At 34.2% G+C, this 27,547-nt stretch overlaps 10 protein-coding genes across 20 annotated transcripts; 3 read left to right on the top strand and 7 right to left on the bottom strand.

Moving 5' to 3' along the window:
• Positions 1 to 820: 820 nt before the first annotated feature.
• On the top strand, positions 821 to 7,853 carry LOC110842943 (glutamate-gated chloride channel). 4 transcript variants are annotated; one of them, XM_035847983.1, is made up of 11 exons: positions 821 to 1,267; positions 1,354 to 1,704; positions 3,117 to 3,217; positions 3,292 to 3,468; positions 3,540 to 3,574; positions 3,931 to 5,577; positions 5,715 to 5,850; positions 5,912 to 6,399; positions 6,642 to 6,888; positions 6,982 to 7,073; positions 7,164 to 7,853. In XM_035847983.1, the coding sequence occupies exons 1-6, from the start codon at positions 933 to 935 to the stop codon at positions 4,267 to 4,269; spliced, it is 1,338 nt and encodes a 445-aa protein (XP_035703876.1). In that variant the 5' UTR covers positions 821 to 932; the 3' UTR covers positions 4,270 to 5,577; positions 5,715 to 5,850; positions 5,912 to 6,399; positions 6,642 to 6,888; positions 6,982 to 7,073; positions 7,164 to 7,853. The 4 variants fall into 4 exon arrangements, with proteins under 4 accessions (XP_035703876.1, XP_035703877.1, XP_035703875.1 ...); XM_035847984.1 differs by having other exon boundaries at positions 5,692 to 5,850; XM_035847982.1 differs by lacking the exons at positions 5,715 to 5,850; positions 5,912 to 6,399.
• LOC110842944 lies at positions 1,716 to 2,451 on the bottom strand. Of its 2 annotated transcripts, none has more exons than XM_035847985.1 (3): positions 2,245 to 2,451; positions 2,012 to 2,162; positions 1,716 to 1,925 (listed from the first exon to the last, which is right to left on the bottom strand). In XM_035847985.1, exons 1-3 carry the CDS (start codon positions 2,338 to 2,340, stop codon positions 1,792 to 1,794), a joined length of 381 nt encoding a protein of 126 aa, XP_035703878.1. In that variant the 5' UTR covers positions 2,341 to 2,451; the 3' UTR covers positions 1,716 to 1,791. The 2 variants fall into 2 exon arrangements, with proteins under 2 accessions (XP_035703878.1, XP_021944514.1); XM_022088822.2 differs by having other exon boundaries at positions 1,716 to 1,922; positions 2,245 to 2,442.
• LOC110843801 (WAP four-disulfide core domain protein 5) lies at positions 5,613 to 6,398 on the bottom strand. The gene is made up of 4 exons (XM_022089842.2): positions 6,270 to 6,398; positions 6,064 to 6,183; positions 5,895 to 5,990; positions 5,613 to 5,820 (listed from the first exon to the last, which is right to left on the bottom strand). Exons 1-4 carry the CDS (start codon positions 6,361 to 6,363, stop codon positions 5,705 to 5,707), a joined length of 426 nt encoding a protein of 141 aa, XP_021945534.1. The 5' UTR covers positions 6,364 to 6,398; the 3' UTR covers positions 5,613 to 5,704.
• Positions 7,854 to 8,240: 387 nt separating the features above from the next.
• On the top strand, positions 8,241 to 11,077 carry LOC110844635 (kynurenine formamidase). 2 transcript variants are annotated; one of them, XM_022090882.2, is made up of 7 exons: positions 8,241 to 8,340; positions 9,569 to 9,612; positions 9,718 to 9,952; positions 10,014 to 10,106; positions 10,201 to 10,287; positions 10,353 to 10,777; positions 10,867 to 11,077. In XM_022090882.2, exons 2-7 carry the CDS (start codon positions 9,583 to 9,585, stop codon positions 10,960 to 10,962), a joined length of 966 nt encoding a protein of 321 aa, XP_021946574.1. In that variant the 5' UTR covers positions 8,241 to 8,340; positions 9,569 to 9,582; the 3' UTR covers positions 10,963 to 11,077. The 2 variants fall into 2 exon arrangements, with proteins under 2 accessions (XP_021946574.1, XP_021946573.1); XM_022090881.2 differs by lacking the exon at positions 8,241 to 8,340 and adding an exon at positions 8,904 to 9,477.
• On the bottom strand, positions 11,008 to 12,593 carry LOC110844636. The gene is made up of 5 exons (XM_022090883.2): positions 12,192 to 12,593; positions 11,874 to 12,094; positions 11,616 to 11,798; positions 11,389 to 11,541; positions 11,008 to 11,311 (listed from the first exon to the last, which is right to left on the bottom strand). Exons 1-5 carry the CDS (start codon positions 12,388 to 12,390, stop codon positions 11,246 to 11,248), a joined length of 822 nt encoding a protein of 273 aa, XP_021946575.1. The 5' UTR covers positions 12,391 to 12,593; the 3' UTR covers positions 11,008 to 11,245.
• A 2,694-nt stretch (positions 12,594 to 15,287) lies between these two features.
• Positions 15,288 to 16,775, bottom strand: LOC110844746. 5 transcript variants are annotated; one of them, XR_004833993.1, is made up of 7 exons: positions 16,578 to 16,773; positions 16,393 to 16,494; positions 16,269 to 16,326; positions 16,125 to 16,202; positions 15,849 to 16,040; positions 15,626 to 15,778; positions 15,288 to 15,551 (listed from the first exon to the last, which is right to left on the bottom strand). XR_004833993.1 is itself a non-coding variant. In XM_035847879.1 (7 exons), exons 2-7 carry the CDS (start codon positions 16,466 to 16,468, stop codon positions 15,501 to 15,503), a joined length of 627 nt encoding a protein of 208 aa, XP_035703772.1. In that variant the 5' UTR covers positions 16,469 to 16,494; positions 16,578 to 16,754; the 3' UTR covers positions 15,288 to 15,500. The 5 variants fall into 5 exon arrangements, 2 of the variants coding, with proteins under 2 accessions (XP_035703772.1, XP_021946716.1); XM_035847879.1 differs by having other exon boundaries at positions 16,106 to 16,202; positions 16,578 to 16,754; XR_004833992.1 differs by having other exon boundaries at positions 15,849 to 16,059; positions 16,125 to 16,326; positions 16,578 to 16,775.
• A 704-nt stretch (positions 16,776 to 17,479) lies between these two features.
• Positions 17,480 to 19,301, bottom strand: LOC110844623 (syntaxin-1A). Its single transcript, XM_022090869.2, has 9 exons — positions 19,078 to 19,301; positions 18,914 to 18,994; positions 18,745 to 18,844; positions 18,594 to 18,668; positions 18,349 to 18,531; positions 18,206 to 18,267; positions 17,998 to 18,135; positions 17,790 to 17,900; positions 17,480 to 17,696 (listed from the first exon to the last, which is right to left on the bottom strand). Exons 1-9 carry the CDS (start codon positions 19,114 to 19,116, stop codon positions 17,628 to 17,630), a joined length of 858 nt encoding a protein of 285 aa, XP_021946561.1. The 5' UTR covers positions 19,117 to 19,301; the 3' UTR covers positions 17,480 to 17,627.
• A 279-nt stretch (positions 19,302 to 19,580) lies between these two features.
• On the bottom strand, positions 19,581 to 22,543 carry LOC110844310 (spaetzle-processing enzyme). The gene is made up of 12 exons (XM_022090484.2): positions 21,827 to 22,543; positions 21,670 to 21,759; positions 21,519 to 21,604; positions 21,074 to 21,443; positions 20,922 to 20,989; positions 20,764 to 20,858; positions 20,573 to 20,697; positions 20,353 to 20,511; positions 20,156 to 20,262; positions 20,039 to 20,078; positions 19,799 to 19,958; positions 19,581 to 19,717 (listed from the first exon to the last, which is right to left on the bottom strand). The coding sequence occupies exons 1-12, from the start codon at positions 21,891 to 21,893 to the stop codon at positions 19,663 to 19,665; spliced, it is 1,422 nt and encodes a 473-aa protein (XP_021946176.1). The 5' UTR covers positions 21,894 to 22,543; the 3' UTR covers positions 19,581 to 19,662.
• A 368-nt stretch (positions 22,544 to 22,911) lies between these two features.
• On the bottom strand, positions 22,912 to 26,185 carry LOC110843311 (probable 5-hydroxyisourate hydrolase R09H10.3). Of its 2 annotated transcripts, XM_022089271.2 has the most exons (5): positions 26,067 to 26,185; positions 25,013 to 25,907; positions 24,782 to 24,918; positions 24,181 to 24,416; positions 22,912 to 23,711 (listed from the first exon to the last, which is right to left on the bottom strand). In XM_022089271.2, exons 2-5 carry the CDS (start codon positions 25,067 to 25,069, stop codon positions 23,359 to 23,361), a joined length of 783 nt encoding a protein of 260 aa, XP_021944963.2. In that variant the 5' UTR covers positions 25,070 to 25,907; positions 26,067 to 26,185; the 3' UTR covers positions 22,912 to 23,358. The 2 variants fall into 2 exon arrangements, with proteins under 2 accessions (XP_021944963.2, XP_035703771.1); XM_035847878.1 differs by lacking the exon at positions 22,912 to 23,711 and having other exon boundaries at positions 23,725 to 24,416.
• On the top strand, positions 25,927 to 27,385 carry LOC110844841 (probable 5-hydroxyisourate hydrolase ZK697.8). Its single transcript, XM_022091141.2, has 3 exons — positions 25,927 to 26,180; positions 26,264 to 26,382; positions 26,461 to 27,385. Exons 1-3 carry the CDS (start codon positions 26,085 to 26,087, stop codon positions 26,684 to 26,686), a joined length of 441 nt encoding a protein of 146 aa, XP_021946833.1. The 5' UTR covers positions 25,927 to 26,084; the 3' UTR covers positions 26,687 to 27,385.
• Positions 27,386 to 27,547: the final 162 nt, after the last annotated feature.

Genomic DNA, 27,547 nt, shown 5'->3' with positions numbered 1-27,547 from the left:
ACTATGGATAACATTTTACTATGTATATAATCTATATGTAGTCGCTAAATTGGAAATGACTGGATGAGATGATACTGAAAGTCAACTTCAAGGTTGATTCTTATTTTCATGCAATGTATACGGTTGCACGATCCGTACTTATTATGTTCATCTACAAAATATAATATTTAGTAGGTAGGTAGGTGAGCCACATATTCTGCATGCCAATTTAGTAGAATTCTAAATAGTTGCATGAAATTGCATGAAGCTGATGATACGTAGTATTGTATTTAAGACTAAATTGCCAAAATAAATTTAAACAAAAATATAAATTCGTATCTAAAAGCACTTTTGTACTAAGGATATGCTTACTAAATAACATTCCTACTAAATACTTAATCCAGCCAACAATTATTTTGAAGTTGTTAAATACGCACGGTACAGGCACTCAAATAAATTACTTCGTGATGCGCAAACTTTATTATGGTCTGCTCGACAAGCATTAAAGATTCGACAAATAGGGACAACTCCACCCTGCATCATAAACAATTCCCCATAAATATTTGCAAATTCTGACAAGTTTCTTCCTAAATTGACAAATGTTTCCTAATTGTCAGGCGGTTGGTTTGCATGATCCGTGCCAATTATGAACTGTGTAGCTTGTTCACTGTGAAAACCCATAATTATTTAACAATGATTCATCATAAACTTGTACATAAATTCATTACATCACATGCACACACCCAACTGTTTGTGTGTGTGTGTATTAAAACCGAAAAATAATTAGTTACGAATTACCAAAGTTTTAGTATTGTAACATGCAATGCGGAAATTTAATTCATTAGTAGAAAATTCCAGCCCGTTCCAAAAAAACTTCCCGTTTTCATGATAGTAGAACTTCATAGTCTCATGAAGAATCATCTTACTACAAACATACATAGAATTTTCATAAAATGCTGCTTAATTTACTTGTAGTAAATTTATTCCTCCTTTTACAATCTGGGGGAGCAGTGCGCCTAACTACGTCCATGTTCGACCCGTACTCGACGACAATGGCAGATTATGAGGACGTCAACTCCAAAGGAAAGAAAAGTGAGATTTTCAACCGAATATTTGACGAATCAGGTTACGATACAAAATTACGTCCTCCCGGTTTAAAGAATGGGACCGGACCCACAGTTATCAAAGTCAGTCTTCATATTCGATCAATCGAAAATATTGACGATGTGAGGATGCAGTACTCTGTACAATTGACTTTCCGTCAGGAATGGGTCGATCCAAGGCTGAAGTAAGTATGTGCATACCATATAAAGTATTTGTCCCTGAATATTTAAGATATTAACCGTTTGCAAAGTTCTCATTTTGTAAATGAAGATTGAATGATTCTAGATTCTCTCATATTCAAGGAAACATCAAATATTTGCAGCTCGTCATTGCTAACCGAATTTGGATGCCAGATATTTTCTTTAGCAATGAGAAAGAGGGGCGACTTCACGAACTCATGATTCCAAATCTTTTCACCCGGGTATTTCCAGATGGACAAGTAATGCAAAGTTATCGAATCACTTTGCTTCTTTCGTGTCCCATGAATTTAAGAGCATATCCTCTCGACGTGCAAAAATGCCCGATACAAATGGCCAGTTATGGATGGACCACACAGGATATCGTACTTCAATGGAGAAAGGAGAAACCCGTGGATATGGCAAGGGATTTCAATATGCCGAGGTTAACAGATACTCGAGGAAGTTGTATATTTATTATTATTATGAAGTATTTTTAATTTGGTCACGATCTAATAGTGCATATTCAATTTTACATTCCGTTAACGAAACTACTATATATGAACTGTGCCATAGTTGTCAATAAGGTTATCTTGATATACGATAGTATCCCAAGTGACCATTTACCATCCGATCCTGCATGTGCCTGTACAATATGAGCAGCTGCTAGGAAAAATTCATGCGCACATTAGTTTACAACAAATTGCACCAAATTGATTGAAATTATGCAACTTATATTTTAAAGATCTAACCTGTGCAGACATTCGAGTCGTTGGCACTGGGCAAATAACCAAGGATACATTTACACATTCCAGTCCTACATTCCATGTCAGGTCCAATGCACTCCGATGTAGTGTTGCACTTTCCGCGTAGGCGCACTTTTCCAGTTTCTTCAGGTAAAGCCTTTATTACAGGAAAAACAAGGTAACGGATGAATGGGCATACAAATTATCTGTATTAAAATGTGAAGTATTTAAGTTCATGCCTGGCCTGCATATGCTACTGCAACGATGACGAAGACTAGGAGAATTGATAGTTGGAAACTGATAAGACTCATCTCGGGATTTTTATGTAAATGCATACACCTATTTTAAAACAAGGTTTAGCTAGTCAAACAATTTCCTTGAGTCGAAAAATATGAACTTTAAGGCACAGCTAACTAATTGATACTGAGTTCCACAATTTTGTACCAAAATGCCTTTATGCAAATCCGTACAACGCATATTTCATCCGTGGTTCAGAGGTCATTACATGTTTTAGTTGGAGGATTTATTTTGAATGTAAAACTGAATATAGTGGTCGTGCACATATGTATATTCTCGTGTAACTTTATTTATTTCAAGTTGACAAATCATGATTCGTCAAGTTGCAAGTCTGTGTTAGCGTGTTTCAACAAAATGAGATTTGAACAGTTGATCTCTGTCACGAACAAATAAATTTTAATTCAAATGCATCCTACTTGATGCATTTGATTGCAAATATTCTAAACAGTACTGGTTCATAACATATAATTAAACGTGGAAAGGGATCACAATACAATACGCTTGGATGGAATTAATCAAACGTCCTACGGATGAAACAATTATGTCCTAACTAACCTCCTTCAACTTTATTTGTCTCGAGTAAAATTTCCGTTGGCTACCGAATCATTACATGTGTACAAAAATTTTAGTTAGCCACACCCCTTGGGGACGGAATTTAAAATGATAATGTATAAGGAAATCCCGAAAAATATTTCACCGGACCTTTGAATTCTTATATTACAGTACAATAGGCAAAATTTTCATGTCAAGTTTGTGAAATTTTTCACATATCAATTATTACATATTAATTAACATTTAATTCATTTTTAATCAGGTTTAAAATGCAAGAACATTCTATTTCGGAATGCAGTTCTATCACTGCGACTGGGAATTATTCATGCATCAAGTTGGATATCGCATTCGAACGAGAATTTGGTTATAACCAAATTATATATTATAATAATAATATAATAATATTATATGGGTATAAAATATTTTATTTTACGTAGGTTTTTACCTCATCCAAATTTACGTTCCGTGTTCTATGCTATCTTTGGTGTCCTGGGTCACGTTCTGGTTAGAACCGACCGCTGTAGAGGCGCGTGTATCTCTCGGGGTCACTACAATTCTTGCCATTGTAACTCAGACCTACGGGATTAATCAAAGCGCTCCTCCGGCATCATATGGTAAGTTGCTTATTATCATACTATTTTATTATCAACTGTTTAATTAATGCATCAATTATCTTTTTTTAAAGTTAAAGCCATGGATGTGTGGACTTCGTTTTGTCAGGTGACACGTTTCTGCATTAATTAAGATAACTTACGATTATGTGCATATCTACTTTCCATCAATGACGGTATTCGTTATTTCTTCGCATCCTTCGTATCGTAAAATAGTTTAGTTAGGAGTTTGCGAAGATAAAACAAGGCGTCGGGAAATTGTAAGCGTAGTAATGCGATCCTCGATGAGAAAATATTACGACGCTTGCAAAATCTCGTACCGTCGTAAGTTATTTTACGATACGAATAATACTAATAAGGATACAAAGAAATAATGAGTCCCCTGAATATCACTTTAAAATTTGTATACATGCGTGCAAATATTATAAAATATTTTATTAGTCTTAATATTTTATTTTAAAAAAGGCGATGGTATTCGGAGCACTTCTCGAATTTGCCCTGGTCAACTACATCACCCACTTTCGAGTCGTTGTAAAGAAGAAGCGACTAATGGCGTTTGAGGATTTGGACAACAATACTGACAATGATGCCAAGGAAAAGTTGCGTCGTGAAATACTGGAGGAAGCGGAAGCAAAATTGGTTGCAACTGCATTGGCCAAAGCTAAGCGAATTGATCTCGCAGCACGAGTTTTATTTCCTCTTATTTTTTGCATATTTAATATTTCCTATTGGGGTTATTACCTCAAGTTATATTTTGGATTACTAGACGAGTTCAAAGCAGGTCTGGATCAACTCAGAAACTAAACTTAGCAATTAGAAAAATTTACTTGCTTTCACTTTGCATAAATAATATGGAGCAGGTCTCAAATTCAGAGTAATTCAGACTGCGTGCAATTTTAGTGTACAATAAGTATAAAATATGATGTTTCATATCAATTGTACCGAACAGACAACAGCAAGTACCTCTATCAAGCACTTTATTATGCTCGCAAATTTCTGTGGTAGGACAAAATGTTTTCCAGGAAATCATATGCACATGCTAGATCTTTCAAAATTCGCAGTCTAATGCTATGTTTAAGCTATGTATGCAGAAGAAAATTGTAGTTGAATAAATTTGTTAGCATAAAAATATGTGTACATACATATGTACGCATACATATGTACATGTCTCAACTCCATGAATGTGGAAGTTGGTTCGAATAAAACGTAAAACTGATTTATGATATTGATCACGTAGGTTACGTTAATCAGTGGAACATTTCTTTAAATTTCAACATATTTCTACATCAACAAATAATTTAAAACTATCATAACCCGAAATTAATACTTATATGTAATGATTAAACTAAACGCCTAGCGCAAGCTCCATCCAAAAATTGATGAAATCTTTATTTTTTAATGTGACGAACCTCAATACATGCCAGATTATCGTAGATGGCTAATTGTTACAAAATTTGTACTCATAATTTAGTTTATTCAATGTAAAATGTCTTCACTTTGATGATTTAAACTCTTTCAAAAGCGTAAAAATATATAAATACTGGATAAATACTAAAGAATTTGGTTTAAAGTTCAGAATTTAAAATGTAATTGATACATCAAATGACTACTATTCAAGAGGAATTAAGCATTTTATTTATTATTATTTTTTACTTCGGGACTCATCCTAATTTTTAGTTAGTTGGACAATACAAATGATGATGAAATACTAACAATGCACGTACTCCAAGGACTTGCTTGTTACGTACGTGCATGATGCTGCTCGCAAGCGGTGCAAAAAAATGAAATTGACATTGAAAGGTTGAATCATCAACATGTGACTCATCTGCGTCTTCTGACTTGCGAGCTCGTCGTCGGTGGTCGGTATTATTTTACGAGTTTCAATCTATTCAAGTTCTAAATATATTATTTCTTACGATAACATTTAATTTTGTATTTGCGTACTAAAATACTTAAAAGCCGTTTACTTATAATTATCATAATTAAAAGTGTGACGCTAAAATCCTTGGAAAACATTATATCATTTGACATTTAAAGAAATCGAAAATGAGGAATCCCCCGTGTTGTATCCCGTTGCAGAAAGCTGCCAAATTAATTGCCATCGTTCATACGGTATGGTAAAATAATTGTAACGTATGTAATTGTAATTATACATGCATACTTAGTTTTATTAAATCAAATATTCACATCAATTCGACACTTTGACAATGCGACATCAATATGTAGATATATAATTTCATCACTGATAGCCCCTCCCGTGGTGTGGCGTACCAGAGGACGCGTCCAGGGGCACAGGGTTCACGCATTTAGCCCCATTGCAAAAGTCGAAGCAACAAAGTTGAACCCCTGGACAGTCTGAAAATAGAATTGGACTTAGGAAATAGTGTAATGGTACTATTTTATGCAATTAAATATTCCCAAGGCCTTACCAACATCGGATTTGCAGGATGCTGTAGGACTGTTTGGGCACAATCGGCTATCGTCCAATTTCAGCGCAGAAGTGGGACATTGACCGCTGTCTTTGGCTGCCAAAAATCCGAGACAATTAAATATGGCAGGCTTCCATAAAATAATAATTTCTACTATCTTCCAACTTACTCCTCAGATCACATGATTTTTTGAAGCATTTGGCCGCTTTATAGGGCCGAGGGCACACACACATTCTACAATCTTGATAAAGCATGAGCGAGTCCGGAGTGCATATTAGCGGTGGGGGTGCTACAATTAAATGATTGCGTATTTATAATATATCCTGCCAATTTATTTAGCTACACAACTTATTCATAAAAAAATATTTGTCTTACGACGATTGGCTCCTCCAGGGTGTGGACGGAAATTTCCAGCAGAAATATTAACTAAGACAGCGATTATGAAAAGCGAAACAGGCAGATGATTCATGATGAAGTCATTGAATCCAAATTTAAACAACTGGGTGTAAGATTTAGATATTTAGTTATTTTGACGTATTTGACGCAATACGAATTTATATAATGCATGTCATACATATATGTACAGTAGACGTAAATTTTATTATCGTTTTATGTCTTTTGTCGCCTGTTTATGTGCATGTATTAATACAAGGCTTGCTGGATCCATTGTTATAAAATTGAGCAAGGTTATTACGAAGGGATGACATACATACATTCATAATTTTATAGTGTTTTAATTGTTTTTAGGTGCTAATGTCCCTTGCGTTACTCGTGCTGACCGTGTCACTCGTTGTTGTGTCCATGAACTATTCGGCTACCAACGTTCCGTCTGTACTCTCACTTTCATCAAACACCTTTGACATTTTTGGTCTGAAGAACTTTTCTTCAGTCAACGTTAACACGGACGATCATGGCGTAATCAGCAAAGACAATCTCACGATTGTGCATAACGGCCAACTTTTTTACAATGAGAAGTATGTCGTTGCTCAAGCAGGTTGGAACACATTTTAACCCGTTTTACTTTCAATTGCTTATTAATAATAATTTGAATACAATGTCAATTCGTTTGGTTTTCTTCGCATTCAAGTTAATCAAGCAATGGGCGTCATCATCATGGGAATTGTAATTTGCACAATTTATATTATTTTGGATGTGCAATTGTGGATCGGAGCCAATGACGTTAGTTGCAAATACATACACACATATACGTTTTATATAATGACAAAAAAATGTACTTTGCATATTTTAAATATTTATAATATTTTTCAGCGAAATGTGTGGCGATGCAATGTGTGGTTCCAAGTTCAACTTGCCAACTCTTTGATTTCTTTGATTTTGACACCAGTTGTGATGGTCGTAATGATTCCACATGTCCAATTGGGAATGCTGATTGCGTGCATTGGTCAAGCAATATTGGTATTTTATATCATGTGGGTGATTTATGCATTCATTAAAGAGTTGGAACTGGGAGGATCCGGAAAAGTGGAAGGACCAGAGGAAGCTTTCATCACAAAGTACTAAAGTATTCAAAAGATTGATACTTATGTAAATCGTTGATATTTCTACTCATTTCAGTATTACCTAAATACTCTTGAACTGTGTGTACAGAAACAAGGTTTTGGTACTTGCGGGGTTGGAATTATTACTGTTTGTAAACATCAAATTAATTCCCCAAGCAACGCTAAAACCTTAGACAAATTATGCAATTCTCAGCCTTAATTTCTCGGTATTGTTTCGGGCATTTAAATTCTTTATCGTTGTTAAGTTTTACTTACGCATTTCAATTAAAGTCAAGTAATAATCTAAAAATATGTATATATCGTTATCCTTTTCTCAAAATTTCAGTCAAATCAACCATTATAATATTGTAAACTAAAACTTTACTTACCATGAAAACTATGAATATGTGTGTGATTATAATATTATTATGAAATAAAATTTTGAAGTAAAACAAATAAATACATAGTGTATAACAGCCTATTATTCATTCCCACGGAGCAGCATCAATTTGAAGGCCTAAACTAAACGCTAGAAGAATGAAATTTCAAAAGCACAATGGTCAACTATAAAAAATGTATGTATAGGTATTTATAAAATATACAGATATACACTCTTGTACGAGATATACATATATATCTCCATATATATAGATAGATAAGTGTGTATATTTGTATACGTAATTATAGTTCTAGTTGATTTCCTAATACATAAGGCTCTGCGCATCTCATGTAGACACAGATTTCTATTCATGTAGGATGAATGCCACAAGTAAGATTGAAAGAAAAAAATTCTCATGTCAAGTTACGTAATGTTTATCGATAAATGAAATACAAAAACAGCTCATGTCATGTCAGTTACGAGCTGAAAGTGACCGATAAGTCTTATTGACTGTAGGTAAATTCACTACTCAGCTCTCGTTTGTAAATATTTGGCGGAGGGAACGAAGGTAATTTTAAACCAATTTATTTGAATATTTTGTACTTATTATTCAATATGTATCTGTTATTAGCAAGCCAATTTATCAATTACTGCATTTTAACAAGGCAATTAAACTGCACATTCCATGGTTCGGAGTAGATTTACAAAGTTGATATAACGTAACAAGTTTCCATAAATTATAGTTGTTAAGAAAAACTCCAAAATCATTATTGACCATCAGCATCATGCTCCTCATGGAACTAGCACTCAAATATTGAAACATCATAAATACTCAGAGACTAAGTCACTTTGTATAAATTGCTGAATAATCAAACAAAAAACAGAGGTTTTTACTTGCCCAGATACATTTCATGCCCGGTCGGCGATCACACTACAATGATTGCAATAAGACATGATCTCTGTGTAACCCTTGCATTCAGATCGAAGCTTTATTTAACAAGACTATGCTTAAGAAATGAGTATCCTTTTTTATGTGTTACGGAATTAGATATACGTACGTACTTATAACTAATTCCAGAGGTTCGTCATATCTTATCATGAACAAAGTTTTTTAAGAATATTTGCTTCTTTACTGCACTTTAATGTATGTATGTATTTCGTATGTTAGCCAAGCCAGGAAGCAAACAGTATTTGGCAAGACAAGTTTACCTTATTCCATAAAGAATTAATTTACAGTGAAAATTAACTGACCACTAGAGCCAATCCCTACTCACCTCATTAATATTTGCAAAGTTTTTTACTCAGAGATAAAAGGCTGAATATTTGCATCTTAAACAGTATTTTCTTGCTCTAAGTTTTGTTGCTGCCAAATTTTTACTCAAGGTGTTATCATTACGTAATATTTATTTTCGACTATTTAACAAAACCAGCTAAAGAAGTTGGATCAGTAATCTTTTGAACATACATATATTGAATAGCCTGGATAATAATCAGCACATCCAGCTCATCAAATTTGTGGTCCAACTTTATTGTGAAATGTGAATTTGATACTCCGAAGTAAAACACTGAGGGAGGATGCAATAGAAATAGTTAAAAAAACAATAGAGTACTAGAAAAATGTTCAAAACCAGGGAACACTGTATTATGAGGAATATTATAAGCTTGGGAGCCATAAATCTACTCATTTTCATAGCTATCACAAATGGTGAGTTAACCCAGCACCGTGTATATTCTGGGCTTCAGAATATAAAATATATTATAGCCTTACGTGAATTATGCTGAAAATTGTTTCACAGGGCAATCCCGTAAGATGGATGAATGGGAGACGTGGTCATTGCAAGTGCGTAAATTTTTATATTTTATTTGTAGTACACCAAGTATAGAACTACATATGTACGTAACTGCTAAAAATACGACTGCATACTAAAACTTCAATTTTGTCCAGAAATTGGAAGACGAGGTAAGTCCAAGTCGTTGGAACCCGAGAAAATCTCCCGATGAAGTGATCAAGGAATATGTCGACACTTCAATTCTTGGTACGCATTCCGCCCAAGAAACAATCCCCCACGAACTCAACATTCCGTATGGCGAGAAGCCCTCACAGCAGTACGATTTGTATGGGACCGACCTGTCGCCCGACTCCCATATATACATTTGGATTCATGGTGGTTATTGGCAAGGTGATCCTTCACGTTTATCAGTTCAGTTCGAGACTCTCTATTGAGCAATGAATCATTTCAGAGGGTAGCAAGGATATTTCGGCACTATTTGCATCCACCCTGCATGCCCAAGGAGTTCGAAACATCGTGCTAGGATACACTCTAGCACCTGCCGGTATTTTAATCAGAATAATAAATAATTAAGAAAAGACTATTGAAGTAAAACACAATATTATCTGTAGTAGTTTAATTAAACATAATAATTCTAGCTTCAATTGCGCAAATAGAAGAAGAGGTTGTTCTAGCTTTGAAAGAAATTATATCAAAACACCCAAATTCTCCAATTATAATAGGAGGTTAGAAAATCGCCATTTGATCGGTTTGTTGTAAATAATAAGAGTACTTAATAATTTACTTCAAGGTCACTCTGCCGGTGCACAACTCGCCTCTATGATTCTTCACAATCAAAGCGACCCTGTAATTGTTGAGCATATTAAAGAGTTTCATTTTGTCTCTGGGGTATATGATTTGCGCCCATTGATCCCAACCTATGTAAATAATCCGTTAAAATTAACAAGATCAACTGCTGATGCTTCGAGTCCGCTTCGAATTCGAAAAATTCAGCAAAGATTTTTAGACAAGGGAGCGGACCTTAAAATATCAGTGACTGTTGCGAAGCATGATTCACCACTGTTCCAACAACAGTCTCAAGAATATTATAAACTTTTGCGGAAGGCGTTTTCACACTTTGAATTTTGGAAATCAGATTCGGATGACCATTTCACTTTAATTCAAAATATGGCCAAGTCTAATACAGGAGCTGGTAAACAGTTTCATCAGCAAGTCGTAAGTTTCTCCTTACGAAAATGCCATCCTTAATACACCATGATAATTAAAATGACTTTGAGGTTTTAAACTGTTTTGTTTGTTTTAAGAGTGCGCTAAAGTCGTCAGGGACAACAAGATTGGTTTCAAACCAGGTTACTACTTTAATGTCAATAATTGCAATATTTATGCTCCTTTACACTTAATTTGGTCTAGTTAAATGTTTCAAAAAATGATAATAATACATTTAATCATTTTTATACGGCATTTATTAAAATATAAAGGGGCGAAAGATTTATCATCGATAAACATATTGTCACATAAAAAATATTTCCGACTCGTGTTATTTATTTCTCATTGACGTAACATGAGTTTTTGGTAAAAGTAAAAATAATCTGCAGGTACATAAAACAGGAAGAGACGTCATCAACGCAAAAAGTAGTGTCACCTTCTTGATCACATATTATTGACCTAAATCTTTTTGGTGCATTAGGAAGATCCCATTGATTGATAACCATATCCACCTCGTGCCTTATGAAATTGCTCATAGTCCATCTAGGCCAGTAATTCATAATTAATACTGCAATATAAATATGACTACATGGAAAGCTGCATAAAATAATTATGTATACCATTCCAACAGCTAGTCCAATAACTAATAATTTTTCATTTGGAGAAGCACATTCTTCCAACTTTACTTGCACACTTTGATTGAGGTGAATTTCGCCTACATTCACACTTCCAATTTTAAACCCTCCCAGATGCGATGGTCTTGATATGTCAATCTTTGAACGGAAACAAATTTATTATTATCGAGAATTTTAGGACAAACACAATCTCTACCAAATTTTGTGAGCACCTTCCTCGGGAACAGATAAGCATTCCCGACCAAAAGTGGTTCCCCCGTTGAGCAGCTCTTTATGGAGGCTGTAGCAATAGGTAGACAACAGCAGAGACAAATACAAGGACAAAGCAACCCCATTCCAAACCCATCTCTCTGAAAAACGCCTACACGCCCAGTCGGCGAGGAAAATTCCAGGGTCTACAATTAGGAACATCCGAGCATTATAATAGGCCAATTAATTAGTCACTACGATTTAAGGTAACCAGGACAGACCGAAAATGTAGGTGAGTATAGATAACCGCAGTGAAGTACACTTTTCTCCCCAGGTGGTGGAAGTGTCAACGTAATTCCCCTAATGTTCGGGTCCCCCCTTCTTCCCGAAATGTCAAGACAGTGGAAAATCTCGGCACCATTCTCATGGTCCAGAACTATGTATTTTTTGGTTGGAGGACTATTGCTCGTTTCGTAATCCGAGGAAAGCAATTGTGTGAGTACTGTATTCACGTAAATAGAATAAAGTTTTACTTTATTTTATTTCCACACGTACTTATACAATGAAGCATGTTCATATTATGAGAGATTTTTTGGAACCTGGCACAGTGATCACATCAATGTTTGAAACAAATTTGAGTGCGTTTTCCACATCAAAAAGTAGATCGGTTGTGCTGGTACTATTATTTTCATCGTCATTCCCACCACGCTCACTGTCTGCGGTACTTGTGCAGCTATTTTGAACAACTTCCGGAAACGTCTCGTCATAAGAAGGCGGAGGTTTTTCTGGATATTCCATTTTTAATTGAGAAAGTCCAGGAATGACTGGAAGGTGATTAGTATTTGCAGTCCAAAGTGACTTGTCCTTCAAACTTTTTGACCAACTTTACACGATATGTACAGAAAAAATTAAGTCTTTTTTTTGTAAATGAAAGAAAGTTTTAAGCCAGACAGCCAGCTGTGTCTGCATATGTATGTATGATACAAACAAGTGTATGTATGCAAACGTGAACCACTTTTAGAACTTATGGCATCCCATTCACTGAATAGCATTGTCAATATATGTACATATCTGTAATACAGATTTTGTATTACACGGAGTTAGTACAAATATTGTAGCTGGGAGGGTACATGCATTCGAGATCTGCATAACAACCCTAACATGCAGGGTTCGGAAAAACCCAGGGTTTTAATCAAAAAGTAACGACCCAGGGGTTTTAATGGGTTTTAATGGGTTTTTTGGGTTTTAATGGGTTTTATGGGTTTTATTGGGTTTTATTAGGTTTTACATAAGCAATACATTGAACAACAATTTTCACTACTATTGCAATCCAATTTCAGTTAATATGCAAATCCTCCTTGTCCATGTTAGAATTTTTATCCGTTTCGAAATGGTCCTATTTAACTGATCATAATCTAATACTTTATGTGACCATAATTAATTACATATATTACCTTTTTCTCGAATGCTTCCTCTCATCATAATGAAATCCAAGTTGTTTAAACTTTTAAAAATTTAATATTTCAATGCGATCTTAAAGTGTATTATCAATTCTGGAAAAAATCGAGTACTTATGGAACAATGAAACTTATGGAACAACGAAAGTACGTATGTATTATGATCAGGAATATAATAAGTGATTTTTAGACACATTTCTTTTGCTCATAATACAAAAGGCGATTAGACATGGTTTTCACGACTTTGCGCTTGAATATCTCTGGTGCAAATTCGAATTTTGAGTTGATTTTGATAGACAAGCAAGATAATACTCTCAAAAAGATATCTCTAAATTTTTAAGGCGATAGCTTCACAAATGTCCCCTCCAGAGCCCCCAGAGTTGGAAGGTGTCAAAAACCCACTTTCCAAACTTAATTATTCATGTGGCATGATAACCAAAGAGGTCAGAGGTGAAAAATTATTATTATTATAACCCTAGATAATGATTGTATCTAATAATAAAAGAATCCGTAATGAATAAAATAATGTGGGCCCTCCAGCATCGCTGATACTTTTCCATGAAAAGTGATAAGTCGGACCGTGCACCGGGAAATTGACCTCCTGACCTTAAAAACGGACCGACTGGGTGAAATGAAGATTGAGGGCAAAGCTCTAAGTGTCCTAAGTAATATTAAATTAAGCAGTGATGATTTTGAGTAAACAGTTTTGGAGAAGGACCCGAGCTAATCAGCTGACATGGAATCCTAAAAAACTCTTGAACTTATTTAGAAAATTAATAGTCAAATTTTGTTGAAAACAAATTTTAATAAGTTTTTTGTGTCCCCTGCTGCAGAACTATTTTACCTACAAGGTACAAGTGACAAAATAATAAAATTACTGCGTTTTGATTAGTTAAAAAAATGTTTAAGTTCCGCTTCAATTTCGAGGAGAACTTTTGTAAAAATTTTATAGGGTTTGATGGAAACTCATTTCCTGGGGTGTAACCACTTATCAAAATTTTATCAAAAGTACTTACAGTGCAATATACTATATGTACCTTGGATATAAACAACGTTTGGGATTTTTAGTGTCAAAGCCCTAAAATGTGAGGGCCTTAAAAGTCGAGGAGTTGCGTTCGTGAGAGCATTCCATAGGACAAGTATGAAGTTAAACTACAATACGGGCTTAAAAGATAAGCATGAGATAAAAGTGGTTTTATATAGTGAAAGGCATGCTGAGTCCATTGATAATAGTCGCAAAGACGATTTCTGCACTAGGGCCTCAGAAAAAATCTTTTGTTCGGTGCCATTTTATAAGAACACTGGTTTGGAAAACTAAAAAAGGACACCTCTGCAAATTTGACCTTGCCTCATGCCCCAGAGTGCACAACACCGGAAGCCAAATATATTTACCTATAGTTCGAGACATGGGCTTTCACATAAAAAAAGTTAGAAATCTCTCCAACCAAAAACCATCGCATAATTAAATTATGAATTTGTGCAAACCATCTCTAATCGCCTTTTGTAAAGTACTTCGTTGTCCATAAGTACTCGATTTTTCCAGAGGTGTAATTAAGATCGCCTTGAAACATTTTAAAAAACTTTATAAATTAAAAAAATACTATAGTATTTTGTTTAATTTATTCGCTGAGATGAGAGGAAGTATTCGGGAAAAAAGTATTAATTATGACAGCAAATGTAAATTAAATGTAATTAAATTATGTATGCTCAGTTAAACATACCTCGTTCCGAAATTATTTTTTATTTATTTTTTGTCACTTGAAACCTGTAATTGCACTCGCTGATTTATTCCTGGTTTTGAAAACTTACAGTATTAATCAAATAAACTGCTTAGCTGCCATCAAACAACTTCGTTTAACGTATGACAGCTGTTTTCAGCTTTTAGAATATAGTTTTAAGCTGAAACACAGTTAAAACCCATTAAAACCCAAATAAAACCCATTAAAACCCGAATAAAACCCATTAAAACCCAAATAAAACCCATTTAACATGGTAAAACTCAATGGGTTTTATTCGTTAACAACCCATTAAAACCCATTAAAACCCAAAAAACCCAACCCAATAAAACCCTGGGTCGGAATACCCTGCTAACATGTCATTTGAAATCTGCAAACTTTTCAGAAAAAATCTCATCTTTGCAATCAATGCAATAAAAGGTGCACAGGTGAGAAATTATAAAATCAAACACATTCAACTTGTACATGTACTTGTCCAAAAACTTATAAATGGAAAAAATCATAATTTTTTAGGTACTTTTATTTAAAATTAGTGAGATAAATCCATCATTTCCCATTTTAAGCAATTTTTATCTTTAACACCGCTGTATGTACAGAATGTAGTATGTACATATGTATGTACATATGTACTAGGCACACAAAATTGCATGAATTATCAAACACACTAATATGAAAATTGCATGACAAAAAAGATCCAAAGTTGCTTGTACTTGTATTAATATCGGGATGATTGTTGATGTGCCAGATGAAATTGTTCATAATCCATCTGCGTGTACATCATGCAAAAATAAACCATAATTTTGTCAATTCTAGTACTTCATAAAAAAGCTAGATATATACCATTCCAGCTCCAAGTCCAATCAGTAAAAGTTTTTCGCTAGGATTTGCAAATTGCTCAAATGACAAGGTTATTGTCTGGTTCATTAAAATTCCTCCTAAGTGTATGACCCCTATTTTTCTTCCACCCAAATTTGATGGTCTTGACATGTCAATCTATGTAAAGTAAAATATTGAAATGTTGAAGATGAAATATTACACGTTCGTATATTTTTATATATTTTACTTTTCTCGGTAAAAGATATGCACCCCCTTTCAAAAGTTGGTCCCCAGTTCGGGCGTCCTTGATGGATGCTGTAGCTACTGGGAAACAGCAGCAGAGGCAAAGAAAAGGACACAAAAATCCAAGCAATCCCAGCCCAAGTCCATCTCTGTTAAACACGCCCACTGGGCCAGTTGGAGATGAAAACTCCATCGTCTGTGAAATTTTTTATCAACTAATATGCAAATAATTCAGGTTTGTAATCATATTACACAGCCTACACTGAATGCAGCAGAATACCGGTATCCACAGTGAAGCACACTCTTTTCACTTGGTGAGGGGAAGGTCAAGGTGAATCCTCGCATGTTGGGATCATTTCTATTTCCAGAAATATCAAAACCATTGAAAATTTCCTTCCCGTTTTCCTGATCAAGCACAGCGTACTTTTTTGCTCGAGTGCAACCAGGTTCCGCAGATTCGGATGAAAGTAGCTGAGTTAGCACTGTCAAAAATACATACGCTTTTAACTATTTTGGATATTTATTCTCATTATTAGTCAAAAATTGACCTGGTAGCGAAACAATGTTAACTTTGTACACAGAGTCCAGAACGGTGTCTATTTCTCTTGATTGAAGGAGGTCCATTGTCAGTAAATCAAATTTATGTTAATCTGTAAAATAAAACGTTTAGGTTAATTATGCATGTGGTAAACTATTTGTAGCGATAATTGAAACGGATTTTCTTTAAACGCACCTAGCACTTGATTCTGTGAAATTTTGCAAAACAAAGAAATATTCGTACTATCCACTACTATGAATTTCTTTAGTAGGCTTCTTCATAAAAACTCAATTATACATAGACCACTTTTACACCATGCAACATAACACACTGTTGCATACGTAGTGGTGTAAATGTACATATGCACTCGTATGTACATACTATCTTTCTTCCAATGAATAAACTTCATGTACTTGGTAATCTGCACTGCGTATAAAAATATGTAAGTACATACAAAGTAGATATGTGCAAAATATTTCAAGGACTTGCCATTCTATCCGCAGCTCCACAAGTTTAACTGCATGCAAACATCGATTTTTTTCACTCGCTTCAAGTGATTGTACAAAGAAATATTTTATATTACACTTTGTATGCATATCTACATCTCTTAGGATGGTTTACCACATGCTCAATTTCCATTTCCGTTTCCATTTCAAATAGATTGAATGCGTGTACATACCTAAATTGCGGCGCCGGACATTACGTACTTATATATCGTTTATTCAGTTAAGATCCATGTCGTATGCATACTAATATTTCTATGAGCAAAGCTAGTTTGGTCAATAAAATCTCGATTAGTGGAGTCAGTTTCAATCCGTTCTGAATAATGAAGAAGCGGTTAAGTGTTGCAAAGAGTATGCAAATAAAAAGGTGCTTTCACTCACTAAAAATTCGAAAAATTATATGTAGATATGCAACTCGGATTACATAATCGTATTTATTATCTGTTCACTTACAAATACTGCAAATCATCCCAGAATGCTATATGAGGGGTGGAATACGTCAAAAAGACGGGCATGATTTCCTCTATTTAAATAGTATTCTTGTGCTTTGTTGCTTCCACTTTTTTGCAGCAATAGTTTATTTTACATATGAGATTAGAATTAATCTGAGGAAAAACTTTTATTCATTGGCAAGTTTAACTTGTTACAGTAAATATTTAATTATCTAATGTAAGAAATTATTAGTAAACCGACATAAAGGAGACCATCATACTATACATAAATATATTAAGTAGAAATATTCTTATAACAACACAATCAATGCAATCGTAACCACCATTCCAGTTGCAGCTAATCCCAGCCTGAGTTTTCTCTGTAAATTATTGTGTAAAAATTGCAATATTTACTGTATTTGAGTGCACTATACAGTCCGCATATGATAAATGCATTGATATTTAAATATTACCTTCAAATACTTTCTCTTTTCATGCTTAACTTTCTTCAACTTCTTGGAAGCCTGCGCAGTTCTTGCGTTCGTTTGAGAAACAAAGTCTTCGATCCTGTTAACACTTTGCGCCTGAAGTTTGAACGAAATTTCAGGAATTTGTTTCAAATTCGACTGTTTTATTTCGTGTTGTATATATCATTTAGGTAAATACTTATCCAATACTAACTTGGTTTTCAACGAGTAAAGCCATTTCCAAATACAAATCATGTACTTCTTTTACAGACTTTTCTAGGTTCAGGAAATCTTGATATCTCTCTGTCACATTACAAAGCGATTCCTTCGACTCTTCAGAATAACGCAACAACTACAAATGTACGTACAGACAGAGAAATTAAAATAAGGGAAACAAAAGAAATAATTATGGAAAACATTACATTCTGAGTGAAAATTGAACTAGTGAAGTCAGACTCATTCATCAGGTCAGAGGTAAATCCAGCTAAAAGACAGTCAGATGTATCATATCATAAATTTAGCTTTTAAATATTAGTAAATATTTATTCCTAAAAATTAAATTCACCAATTTCTGTTTCCAAAATAAATTGTCTCTTTCGGTGGTCATAATATTCAGCTTCACCCTTGTGGTAGTCTTGCATAATTAGTAAAAATTCCCTGAGGAGCGAAGCATGTTGCGTTATAGCTGCTTTCGTAACTGCTGTGGACACATGAGGAGGACTTGGACTTGTGTAGTTTTCAAGAATTTCTAGAATGCATATTTTAGAATATTTATAAGTCATTTTCAGTTCGATGTACATATGTATGTACTTTTAATCCTGCTATTGATTGTATGAAAATTCTTGATAATGTTGGCGTTGGCACAAACAAGTTCATTCTTTGTCCCTAAAAAAATAAACCAGATTAAAGCAGATGGAGCCGTGGAGGTATGTTGAGCACAATTATTATCCGTGTAAAGTACCTTGCGTTATCAAGGGGTCCCTTAGACTTGCTGTAAATTTACGCTTCGTAATTACAACGCTCAGCCGTAAATCTTCAAGTGATTTCCATATTTCGTCTACCTTTGAAATATATACGATTTAAAATTACATTATTTCCGAATAAATTTTAAGTTGTAATCGTCAATAAACCTCTGACAGTAAATGGCCCAACTCTGTTTCGACCTTTTCAGATATTTGTTTATCACATTTCGATTTTTTTCCATCTTCAGTCTGTAAAACAAATTTACAAAATTACAAAAATATTCACAAAAAATTTAAGTGGATTATAAAACTTGGGAATATTAGATAATTACCAATTTCTCTTGCAGTTCTTTAAATCTGTCACGCACCATTTTTTAAGAATTGAAACAAATTTTTTTTAACAAAAAGACAACTAGATAAATCCAATCAACAAAATAACAATAATATTCACAGTTGTGATTACGAATATATAATCGCTTGCAGGGATGAGTCATTATGACACCCAGAATGGGATCAACGGAACAAGGCGATTTCTCTTTGCATATGCTGGTTGGTGTACTCGACGGTTATGAGTCATGCATATTTTACATTCAGATATGCAATATAAATTAATGGTTAATGATGGCATTTCAATACGACAGAAACATTGTTTTCAGAATTATTTACACTTTTGTTTAAATTTATAAAAATATTTGCAGATATTTAACGCTGAATAACCATTTTTTAAATATAGGTTCCACTCATTTAATTCATTTTTAGAAGATCATGTCTACTCAAATAATTGGAATTTTGGCTGTGCATGTATACATAAATATGTACATACAAGTCGGTGATATATCGGTGGCTTAATTATGTTTATTTACCTTAGTAATATTGACTAATGATAATACAATATGCATAATTATATTATTTGATAATCAGGGTTCCATGTTTTCTAGTATCCAATTTTTATACGCCGCGATTCTGGTGTACCTACAGAATCAAGAGTTGGTTAATATATACCAAATTATAAGTTTTATAACGATTTTGGTGAAGTGACAAAATATTTCTTACACTCCAGGCAGCCCTCCCACGCCGCAGTGCGTAGGGCCGAATGAAACAACCCCTAGCTGAAAGTATTTTGGTCTGAATTTTGTAGAGAACTTGGCAGAATGTCGACTTTGTATCGAGACTTTCATTGGAATTGGAATTAAAATAGGCGAACCAGAATCTCCTGAAGTTCCGAATTTTTCAAAGGCATTTTAAGTACATATATAAATACATACATACACGTAAATCATTTTGGCTACTTACCACCACAACTATCCTCTGCTACCAGACCACCAGCACACATCTTCATTAAAATGAAAGGGAGATATTATGTCGAATTATCGAATTATATCATTATAAACTGTGTGCATTATTAAATACCTGTTTATCCCACAACTGAATTTTGGTACTATAATTTCTTTGACATTCATTATTGCTCACAATTGGTAATTTAATTTCCTGAAGAATGTCGCTACCATCCACTTTATCTGGAAAGTTGGTATGGTAACGTTAGTAAAAATAAGAATGCGCTATATGTAATTTCAGAGCAAAATATGTCGTTATTATCAGAGACTCACTCCACTTTATCCTTCCCCATCCAGTGACAACGCCTTTCTTTCCAACAAACTGGTCCTTATCTTCAACATCCTCTCGAATGTAGCTGGATTCAATGCCATATTCCGTAACAAATGGGAGGCAGACGGGCTTCACGAAAGGAGTGTCAAAGGGAATAATTCCTTTGAATACGTGATATTAAAGGTTAAATAGGATATTATTAACATTAAATTTAATAATTACCTTTTACACGAATCAACTCGATGTCGTTGGTCTTATTTTCCAAACTATAACCTGGATGATGAATTATCTTTTCAATTGGAAAATCCACAGCTCGAGAACAGTTCACTTCTGGAGCAGAGTCAGGACTGTGAACATTAATAAGATAATGTTCTATTCATGTTATGTCCTGAAAGTAATTACACATCTTTTACCTGCAGTCCAACTCTGAATTGGCGTTATATTCTCCTAAACGTATAACAGCCACTTTGAGCTCCGTTTTATCTACTTCTTCAGAACAATGGGCGGCCTATATTTAAATTATGATTTTAAGTATATCCGTGACTAGTTTTCAGCAAAAACACAATCTTACCGTTAAAATATACTTATTGCTGATAACAGTACCCCCGCAGTAAAATTCAATGTCTCCGGTGTCTAAGCCTGTAGGGATTAAATTAATATTTCTAGTCACGACGATTAGTTACGTGAGTTTTTGAACTTGAGTTAGTTAGCAGCTCTACATACTTTGATAACCAATTCGTGCCATCCATGGATAAGCCCCATGCTCCGCATTTTTGCCCCCAACGATCCTCAAGGACGTGTCAATAGCAGAAAGTCCACACTCGTCCAGTTTAGGAAACAGTAGTTTGAACTTTTTTAGCTCAATGTCTGCATTAGCGTCAATTACTGTTGGTGATGACGACGGTGTTAGCTTTACATCCCCATTATTGATGGAGTTGGGTGAACTAGGTGATGGATATCGGGGTCGGTCGGATGGTGATCCCGGATAAATAATGATATCCTCGATTGATGGAGATTTTGAGGGTTTATTTCCTTGAAGGGAAGGTTCATTATAATTGGTGAGGTCTGGGATGTCTTTTAGCGCACAACAAATCTGCCAATATAATTCAAATAGATATTGTATATATGGAATTTAATTTAATTGCTAATTACTTAATAATTAACCAACCGTTGGAATTTCAGGATGTATGGTACAAGTCAAATTTTGTAGTAATTTTATTTCTGCTGCTGTTAGTGTACTAGATCGAAGGAGACCTTGGATTAACGAAATTTTCAGTTAGACGTACCTTTTAGAGGAGTTCAAATTTACAAAATTTTACCTTTAAGTGGGGGACATTCGTGAAATGTGACACATTTCCCAGGAACATAACCATCCACACCGAGATATATTGCATTGCATTGTGGCTCCACTGATAAAACCAACACAAATTATGCTGTAACTTAATACTGCACTGAAAATATTTATTTCGTACTTACGACAGTATCCAAGCTCCGTAAACCAAATGATTATTAGAAAAATGTTGGTAAAATTACTAATATGCATTATATTCTTTATTGTGGTTGTAGGTAGTTCAAATTAAGAGTTAACAGTCAAGATCAAGGGAATAAATTGCGACTTAAAGACCAGTTCAACAACTAAAATATTGCTCATTATTACAGAAATAAATCAATAAGCTGCGTCCGTCCATTCACACATGAGAATAATTATATGATGGGTATCTAGTAGTGGTTTGGATGAAATCATTCTTTAAATTAAGTGGATTCATCAGTTTACCAAGATTCTGACAAAAGACACGCAAACCAGGTTTTTTTCACGAAACTCGTTAAATCGCGAAAGTGAATGAGAAGTCGGTTATTCTGGCGAATGAGCTATGCAGGTAGCCAAGTCAAGTCACGATTCTCATGAAGTATCTTCTTACCTCAGAATCCAGTAGAACAATGCAGTGCAATTCTAAATTAATTTAGATTTTGTGCAAATATGTAATGTCTAGGAAACTAATGCCAATGATGATTTATTGTGAAATCAGCTATGTACTGATATTATATAAATTCACAATTTCTTGACATTTAGTGCCATTAGTCCCCAAAGTTTAATTCTTTCAGAACTTTTGCTTCAAATCCATAACTGTCAGATCCAAATTCGTCGGTAGTGACGTTAAAGTCCACGCGACCTGTGACACAAAATAAATGCTTACAGATGATGTAAATACAATTAGACTATTTATATGAACACAACACAATGTTTAATGGAAACCACAATTAGGAGATAAGTAAAAATATGATTAGGCTTTTTAGCAGGATAAAGCGACCACAATTCATAAACTTTCCTATAGTGAAACTTTTGTACGTACACACGTATTTATGCATATAAGCTAATTATTTAAAAAAAATATTGTAAATTAGAGTTGAGATAATTCGAAAATTATCATCATGCTACTTAACCCAATGGGGTTGTTTGTTTTCGTATGTATTTGTCAACCACGCGGTACGATGGGTAAGAAAAAAGGCCAACCTGATCTAATTCATCCTTAACTTTTTGTAATCAATGGTTTTTAGCAAAGTCAATTCGCATAAAAGTGGACACCTCACAAGCTGTAGACTTGAAGCATTTTGGGTCTAATGTAGTCAGTATTTTGTATGACTGGTTTCCTTACGTTGAATCACTGCTGCGATCTCCAACCTATCAAGAATCACCGGTCACCCAGTTTGTAATCAAATTTGATCCGACTTATGCAGGCGTGGCAGCAGCATATCCAGGCAAACATCCACCTTTGATACGTGGAAGTGTGAATTTCTACCGAAAAAGAAAGGACGACATTGGCTCCATGATTCATGAGATGGCACATGTTATTCAGAAATATAAAAAATGTGATTTTTGGATTACAGAAGGGATCGCAGATTGGGTTCGGTACTTTCATTATGAACGAAATAGGCCTGTTCGACCTGGGAGGACTAAAAGTTATCGGGATGGATATGCTACATCTGCTTATTTTTTAAATTGGATAGAATCACGGTACAAAGGAATTATTTATTATTTGAACAAGAGCTGCAGAGAAGGAACATACACGGAAAATATTTTTGAAAGATTTACTGGATACAATGTTGATCAACTTTGGGAAATTATGCAGAGTATATAAGCAGAAGAAATTATAAGAAATCGGTAATACGAATGAGCATATTAATGTAGCAATAAATGAGTATATATATGTACATGTACACAAGTATGAGTAATTACGTGCATGGTGATAAATCTTTTGATTCCGATTCTGTAAAGAAAAATTTACCTCGCAAACTTTACATATGTAGCATGAATCCCTTCTCCCAAAGATTGTCCCAGCCTGATGTGGCAATAGCTGCAAATCTTCAAAATTAATATGAATATTCAGAGTCCATTAACTTAATTAACTTTTTGGGTAAAACAATTTTTATCATTTTATTTTCCTTTTTGTGTAGCGAATTGCTGATTTAAAGCATGTATATGACCAACAATGAGCGTGTATTCAAAAAATGTTTTACAATGTGGCCTAATCTGTACTGTAGTACATTATTGAACATTAAATTAAGACGGTTGGTAACAAAGTGCTTGAGATAAATTAGCGGATCTTACTTATATCCTACTACAATTTTTTGAAGGAAAAAATTTCCCATACCCACATCCATCATAATATACATGTATAATATGTATTTTTATTAACAACATTATTGTAATTTTTGTAAGCGGAGGTGGTTATCATGGCCATAAATTATTTTATTAACATTTACTAATCAACCTTATTGCCACTCATTTTTTGTTTGAAGACATTGTATATTTCTATGATGTAAAAACTAACCTGTTTTTGCACTCCCTTTATAACCGTTGTACCCGAAAGGACTGACGAGCATTGGAACAGTGTAGACAGTATTGTTGGCTTCAGGTTTGTCAAACATAATTTCAACGTAAGGGTAAAAGCTGGAAAAATTTTGGGCTTGGTAGTACGGTCTGGTATAGTAAACTAGGCGATAACTGCCAGATCCAAATTCATCGGTAGTGATGTTAAAGTCCACCCGCCCTGTTATTGTCGTTTTCCTGTGACAAAATAAGAGGTTACAGATGATTTAAATATGCTATTTGCAACATACATTTTCTAATGGAAACTACACCAAGGAAAAAAAACGATTCTGAATTTTTGCAGGATAAAGCGTGAATTTCTACCGAAAACAAAACGACGACATTGTCTCAGTGATTCATGAGATGACAAATGTTATTCAACATAGACGGAACATACACGGAAAATATTTTTGAAAGATTTACTGGATACTATGTTGATCAACTTTGGGAAATTATGCAGAGTATATAAGCAGAAGAAATTATAAAAAATGCGGATCCTATACTAATAAATGGGTATAAGTATGAGTAATGACGTGCATGGTGATAAATTCATAAATACTTACGCAGTTCCAATCAAGTCCCATTCCATGATTTCATTATTTTTTGATGCTTCTCGGTATAATTCAGCAGTGATGTTATGGAGTCCCACGCCAGTATTTAAATCGCGAATCCCAAAATTAGTTTTTGCCAGTTCTACTTGCTGAGAAAAGAAACGTACATATGTATTAATATTTTTGTGGTCATAATGTAATAAGTGTGTATCTAGCTAAAGCCAAGCCATAAAATAATATTACCTTCCCAGTGCAAAAAGGAATGATTAAAATCAAAAGTCCAAAACACATGTAAAGCATCTTCTGAAGGTTACACTTTTAGGAATTAATTGCAATTTGATAAAATAGAAATTTTGGAACGAACACGACAATTTTTTTATGGAAATGATAAACAGGTAGCTGTGGTAATAATGCATATACGGAGGGGACGTATTTAGGGTATAATAGTTAATAGCTCTATAAGTAATTACCATCAACCATTGTCGTGTTAATTTTGCAATTATGAAATAAAAATCTCAATTCCCCTCAGGTTTTAGTCTGAGCCAGGACTTACGTAACCATTCTGTTACATAGTCTGTAACTTTGGTTTAATTTATTCAGTCGAACAGAAATTTGGTACACATTTTGACCAAAATCGAATTCATATCACTGATCCTCAGTTCATGGAGTGATTACCATCAATTACAAATTTTTAATTGTCTCACAAAGCTGAAAGAAGATGTAGCAATGCACATTTTCATATAATGGAATGAAATTATAGTATAATCTATTCAGAATTATGAATCAAGGTTTGATGCATTTTGAAACCATCCCGATATTGGACAAGCCGGGGATTACATACATACTTATTAAATTGGCTCGGGCTAGCTGAATGCAGTGGATGTTTTACAAATCCAAACCGAATTCCAGTTTTAACTCAAATCAATCGAGTTATGAAACATTTCGCAATTACACGTGATCCGTAGTAATCTGTACTTTTTGTTAATTTGTATTAGAATAAATCTTATAGTACATAAGTACAATTTTTATTATAACACATGCATGATGAAACATGCATATCTGTTACACATAAATGATAAATACAAATTATTTGCATAAATGTGTTACCTCAATAATATTGAAATTTGTACTGTCGGATCTAAAAAAAATGACAAGTGAATAAAATCCATACGTGCATACATGCAGCATTACTTTTAAAGTCATTGCAGAGATTTCTTAACAATTCATAACTAACATCTCTACCTAAGAGTTTTTCTGCTGGAATTGTTTACTAAAATAAGACAGCACAGAAACTTACTACTAAATACATCCAGCGATGCTAGCCCCCCAAAGACAAAATCATGATTATTATATTCTTGTCACTGGAATGATTCTCCAACATTTCTTTGGGTGTTCTAACGCTCAGTTTCCGGTGCGTACTTGCAAATACCGTAGTAAAGAAAGCACCCACATATTTATTAGGACACGTTATTATAACATTTGCATAATTTGCAGACTGACCCACAACCCCTTTCACTCCATGTTTTGGATAATGAGTTTGGGGGAAACGCAGCCAACATGCCCTGTCGCCTTTATAAATTCTTCAACGAGTCATTTCAACTCATTTCTTCACAGTAAGTGCAACTTGGTAAACTTTAAAAGCTTATCCGTATTTATCTAGTTTCAAAAGTGTATATGACAAACTGTCACAGAAACACGAATGAGGATGGGCGTGTGCTGGAATTCCTGCCCGTGGCATTTTTTGAACCCGGGGTTTATCGGATGTGGTGTGACGTGAAGGATTATTACACCGGAAGAAATTTAACCACATTTTTTCCTGCTCTGCAAATAACTTTTGACCTCGAAGATCCCCGCAAGGATTATCACATTGCACTTCTCCTTAGTCCTTATGGGTTTGTTACCTACAGGGGAATCTAATTTACGAATTATTATTTATGTAAATAACAACCACGTCTCAGAAGCTATGCATTCTTCTTCAAAATAAGTAATTTAGCTATCAAATTTCATGGTTTTCATTGTTTCAAGTTTTTGCATGGATTGAGTGGAAATGAAAGTGGTTGGTATCTTGATTTTATCAGAAAATTGAATTTTGTTGACTGAGAAAGATTGTACTTTATAAAATTAAAAATTAATTAAAAATTTAGCAAATACATTTTCATTAAAGCAAAAAGAATTGATTAATTTTTTATATGTACGTAATGTATAAATATTGTCATGTGGTCGACAGTTTCGAATTTACCATCCTGCAGACATTTGCCTCCAGAAAAGAGGACGATAAAGTGGACTGGGTTTAAGGTCACGTAACCAAGAATCCAGCTTCAAATAAGATACTAGTTTACAAACCGAAAGTACAGTGTGCCTAGATTTAGAGCGTATCATATTTAATTTAAAATTTGTTTCGAGTATAAAAATGCGGAACCCATAAATACATAAATGCCTACATAAGTAAATAATGATGCAAAGTACTACAATCCAAAGTATTTAAATTCGTCAAGACCTACAAATTAATCTGTGCAATTGTTCGTTTAAAAACATTGGAATGTAAATATTGTCATGTTTTTCTGGGGAGGTGATTAAATTGACGGCTAAATTTGTGATAAGCCACATTGATTATAGGAGCTCAAAATAGTTTACAAATGATGCATTTATTCTACTGTATACATATTTATTCCTAATGAAAATTAACTCACAGGTGACAGGGCCCTTATCTAAATTTGATGACGGGTTAACATATTTTTTGTGGCCGCATCACCAAAAATAGAATTTAGAGTTTACATA

This window comes from Folsomia candida, unplaced genomic scaffold (assembly GCF_002217175.1).
Source record: "Folsomia candida strain VU population unplaced genomic scaffold, ASM221717v1 Fcan01_Sc002, whole genome shotgun sequence".
In the NCBI taxonomy this organism is placed as follows: Eukaryota; Metazoa; Arthropoda; class Collembola; order Entomobryomorpha; family Isotomidae; genus Folsomia; species Folsomia candida.
Note: the sequence above shows the minus strand (reverse complement) of the source record. Positions and strands in the feature narration are given on the sequence as shown.